Source organism: Rana temporaria, chromosome 7, assembly GCF_905171775.1.
Source record: "Rana temporaria chromosome 7, aRanTem1.1, whole genome shotgun sequence".
Classification (NCBI taxonomy): domain Eukaryota; kingdom Metazoa; phylum Chordata; class Amphibia; order Anura; family Ranidae; genus Rana; species Rana temporaria.
Window position 1 is genome coordinate 194,976,739 of NC_053495.1, and position 4,954 is coordinate 194,981,692.

General features: G+C 46.4%; 1 protein-coding gene across 1 annotated transcript; it reads right to left on the minus strand.

Moving 5' to 3' along the window:
* Window positions 1-1,467: 1,467 nt before the first annotated feature.
* On the minus strand, window positions 1,468-4,300 carry LOC120946045 (E3 SUMO-protein ligase ZBED1-like). Its single transcript, XM_040360738.1, has 2 exons — window positions 2,608-4,300; window positions 1,468-2,447 (listed from the first exon to the last, which is right to left on the minus strand). Exons 1-2 carry the CDS (start codon window positions 4,084-4,086, stop codon window positions 2,052-2,054), a joined length of 1,875 nt encoding a protein of 624 aa, XP_040216672.1. The 5' UTR covers window positions 4,087-4,300; the 3' UTR covers window positions 1,468-2,051.
* Window positions 4,301-4,954: the final 654 nt, after the last annotated feature.

The following is a 4,954-nucleotide window of genomic DNA, read 5'->3' on the forward strand; positions in this document are numbered from 1 at the left end:
CTAGGATATGTCCACGGACGGCGCATGCGCCGTTCGTTCAAAACGTCAATCACGTCGGGTCACGATTCATTAGCATAAAACACGCCCACCTCTTCACAATTTGAATTAGGCGCGCTTAGGCCGGCACATTTACGCTACGCCGCCGTAACTTAGGACGCAAGTGCTTTGTGAATACAGCACTTGCCTCTCTAACTTACGGCGGCGTAGCGGATATGAGATACGCTACGCCTGCCTAACGTTAGGCTCATCTACGTGAATCCAGCTATTTATTTTTACATATGTAGCACTACCCCCGAAGGAGCCTCTGGTTGATTTGGGATCTACTCTCCTTCGGTTTAGCTCACCCCTATTTAACTAGCTCGAACCCTCCCTTGACACATCATAAGTCTGGAGAATGAGATATTGTGACCCCTGCTGGGCCGAGGTCACAATAACAAGCATGCAATATACAGTGGCAATATAGAAATGAAATTACCTGCGGTTATAGACGGTCCCTCCAGACTAAGGGAAAAAAAATATACTCCACACAGTGAATGTATTTGAATGTAAAGAAAGATAAGTTTACTGTATGGAACTTAAAAGGACAAACATACATTCAAGCATAAACACAACTAGCAAGTAAAGGCTTAATATGATCCGCAAGGGTCCTTGCAAGGATCTGCAATTTATGTAAGCAAAGAGAACTAACCTATGAATGGTACCATCCTTCTAATCTAATAGCAGGCAGTCTATGCTCGCGAGCGCCCTCTAACGGGCAGTCCTGCGGAACAGTTCCCCCCCCCCCCCCGTTGCGGCCGGTCGGTGCACATTAGAATTTGTAATCCACAGGTGGCTATCAGGGAGAAAGGACCTAAGCAACAAAAATGTCTGAGGTAGTTGGAAGTTGATGGATTTGACCCCTCGTCAGCTTCAACCACTTCTGTGTAACACTGGAACAGTCAGATGGGCCTCTAAGTTCCGGCTAAGGGCCGAACAAGTGTCTGTGGCCTGTGAAATGGCGCTAGATGTCTGTGTTAAACAGGGAGTCTGAAGCTGAGCAAGTGCTCTCTCACCCGACAGTTCTCCTCAGAAAGGGCGCGCTGACAAGCACTGCTCCACGGCACACAGGATCCCGGACGGGGGTAGTCCACTGTTTCAGTGTCAGCTGGGCAGTCTCCTCAATCTCAGGAACACGAGCCGGATGTTGGAGTCTTGCTTCTGGCTGGATGGCTGGTCTCTCAGTGGATAGGTCCAGGCTTCTGGCCTAACAGCACGACTGTGCTCTGTTAACAGCTCCGCAGAGGAGAGAAGTGCAGGTCCCGAGAGAGCGAGGACAGCCACTCCCTTTCCTTAAGTAGCCTCCCCCATAAGTAGGGGTGCAACGGATCAAAAAACTCGCGGATCGGATCGATCCTCGGATCGGGAGTCACGGATCGGATCATTTTCGGATCAGTAAAAAAAAAAAAAAAAACACAAGACAAACAAAAGTTTTGTCTTTTTGTTTATCAAACACTCTTAAATTACTTTGGAATGATATAAAATCAAGTTACAGTGCACAAGGCATAATATCTTATTTTTAACATAATGAAAAACAACTTCAAGTGCAACATAAAGGCATGTCTTCTTCCTTGAAACATGGACCGATGGGGCAATGAGTCAAAAACAACTTAAAGTGCAACATAAAGGCATATCTTCTTCCTTGAGACATGGGCAAAGAGCCAAAAACAACTTAAAGTGCAACATAAAGGCATATCTTCTTCCTTGAGACATGGGCCGATGGGCAAAGAGCCAAAAACAACTTAAAGTGCAACATAAAGGCATGTCTTCTTCCTTGAGACATGGGCCGATGGGCAAAGAGCCAAAAACAACTTAAAGTGCAACATAAAGGCATATCTTCTTCCTTGAGACATGGGCAAAGAGCCAAAAACAACTTAAAGTGCAACATAAAGGCATATCTTCTTCCTTGAGACATGGGCCGATGGGCAAAGAGCCAAAAACAACTTAAACATGGATAATGAAAGCCTAATATGTCCACATCAAAGAAGAATAAAAGAAAGAAAGCATTCCTGAGCTTATAATTTCAAATTCTTTTTCAAAAAGACAAGGATGTCTACATTCTCTGGGGAGAGTGTGGACCTCTGTGCAGTCACTATGTCCCCTGCTGTTGAGAACACTCTCTCAGAAGGAACTGAAGAGCCTGGCACAGCGAGATAGCATCTTGCCATCTTGGCAACATGAGGGTATTTACACTCATTGCTTTTCCACCATGTCATCGGATCACCATCGACTGTAATGCCGCTTGCTGCCAGCAGATAGGATTCCACCTCCTCTTTGATGATGTCAGCAGAAGTCTTGTTGTCTTTGCTGGCAAAGGTCTCTCCAAAAAGCTCTGCCATCGCCGACTTCTTTTGTGGAGGAGATGAGGAGTCCAAGTTTGCTCCTGTTGGCTCTGCAGCTTGAGCTTGACCCTGCAGAAAAAAAATTGTTGATTAATTAAACCTATTTATTTTCATGTTTCATAGACATGAAAAATGTGGCAATATTATTGCCACATTTTTCATGTCTATGAAACATGAAAATAATAACATTTAATAAAAGCCATTATTACAAAAAATATTCTTTATTTACCTCATCACAGTCTTTAGTGCCCAGACTGCTCACAATCTCGGTGGTGAGGTCACTGTATGTCCTCTGGCGTAGGGCAGGGTCCATGTGAGACAGGGACTTGAACCTTGGATCCAGGGCAGTAGATCTGTGAAGGTAGTCCTGTAGAGTAGGGGGTGAAGTGTATCTGGGCTGCAGGTCCTCTCTAATGGCAGTCTTGACATCTTGTGTGATGGTGCTGTCTTCCACACCTGGAGCCATGGATTGTAGAATCCTTGTTTTTAGGGGCATGATCATCGATACAGATGGTGAACTTTCAGTGCTCAGAAGAGATGTTACCATCTTGAGGGGTTGAAGCACCTGGAGGACCTCCTCTGCCACTCTCACATCATCATCAGACAGGGTAATGATGTCCTTGACAATTTTCTTTAGGGTCTTGTCAGTCAGTGCAGAGTATATAGCTGCCTGCTGCTCCAGATAACGCTCCAGCATATCATAGGTGGAGTTCCACCTTGTTGGCACATCATTTATGAGCTTGTGTTTAGGCAGCTTTAGCATTTCTTGCTTTGTTTTAAGCACATGGGCAGCTGTTGTGCTTCGGTGGAAATAGGAAACCACCTTCCTGATCCTCCCAAGGAGGCGGTCCATCCTACTGACAGAGATTCCCTTCTGAGATGCCAAATTTACGACATGTGCAAAGCACCCTATCTGTGGGCCCAGTCCTGCCTCAATCACGGCATTAACTTGGTTTTTGGCATTGTCAGTTGTGACTGGGATATTAGTACTGGGCCTCTTTAGCTTCCATTCGTCCACCGCTTCTGTCAGCACCTGCGCGAGATGAGCGCTTGTGTGACTCTCGTAGAGGGGGCGTGTCTGCAGCACCGGACTTCTCATCTCCCAGTCTGCCGTGATGAAGTGAGCGGTTATTGTTATATAGCTTTCTGTTCCCCTGGACGTCCACCCGTCTGTCGTGAGCGCAACAGACGATGCTTGGGATAGTTCATCCACGACTTTTTTCTTCTCCTGTTCATAAAGTTCTGGCACAACCTTTTCGCTGAAGTGGGTGCGCGACGGGATGTTGTAACGTGGCTCAAGCACGTTAAGCATGTGCTTAAAGCCCTCGTTCTGCACAATGGAGTATGGCCTCATATCTGCACCTATAAACACGCCGATCGCTTTTGTGATTGCTTTAGCCCGGTCCGATTGTGGAATGAGGGGCTGTTTAAATGCTGCGGTGATGAGTGGTTGCTGAACAGCTTTTGTTTTCACTCCTGTGACTGTCAGTGGAACACCGGGGTGATGACGCTTCAAATGCGTGGCCATACTTGACGTGTTTCCACTATCGTATGGCTTTCTTGTGCCACAGTGCCTACACGCCGTCACGGTTTTATCTACCATCCTCTTTCCCTCATGATCATATTTCACAGGGAAGCCAAAATGATCCCATACAGGAGATTTAAACGACGCGGGGCGTTCAAGCTCCTCCTTTCCTCCGCTCGCCATGACCACACTGTGTGTGTGGACTGATTCCTTGCCAAAGTAGAGGCAGGATGTGGAGGTGCTTCGGTAGCCTGAAGGACGGGAACACTGGGCACAGTGGGCACTGCAGTCAGTCGCCCGACTCGCCAGTCAGGGAAGCTCACCTGGAAAAAAGGAAAGAAACTGCACTAAGACGTAAGACCTAGAAGCAATCTTGTGCAGCCGGCGGTGGTCCACAAAAATTATCTAAAACTCAGTGGAAGCGGCAATCCTTCTGCAAAACCCCAATACAGTGAATAAAATATAGAAAAAATAGGATTAGCGCTAAACGTAATATTACAATAGTGAACGACCGACGTAAACGCATGAATTGACAAGAACACCATAAATACAAAAAATTATAAAAAAAAAAAAAAAACTATGGATAATCTAAAAGTCAATTTGGATAAACGTACAAAACGCCGCAGTTGATTGAATTTGCATGAACCTGTGAAAATTCCACCATCATATAGTCCCCATTCCCCAATATAATTGCCACATTCTCCCCGCCACTAATGTAATATCCACAATCTCCCCCGCCACTACTGTAATATAGACGTCGTCTCCCAACTGTAATATCCAGACATCTCCCCCCCAGTGTAATAATATCCACAGACATCTCCCCACTGCTGTAATATCCACGTCCATTGCCCCCACCTCACTGTAACATCATCCACCATTGCCGCCGCCACCTCACTGTAACATCCACCATGGATTCACCATGGCGGTGGCGGCAATGGTGGATGATGTTACAGTGAGGTGGCGGCAATGGTGGATGATGTCAGGGGTGGATGATGTTAGTGAGGCAGTGGCGGCAATGGTGGATGATGTTACAGTGAAGTGGCGGCAATGG

What these genes read in the sequence shown, in the direction of transcription:
- LOC120946045 (XM_040360738.1), bottom strand. Translation starts at nt 4,086, where the DNA reads ATGGCGAGCGGAGGAAAGGAGGAGCTTGAACGCCCCGCGTCGTTTAAA. An exon ending in GCACTAAAGACTGTGATGAG is followed by an intron (nt 2,448 to 2,607) that starts GTAAATAAAGAA and finishes TTTTTTCTGCAG; the next exon opens with GGTCAAGCTCAAGCTGCAGA.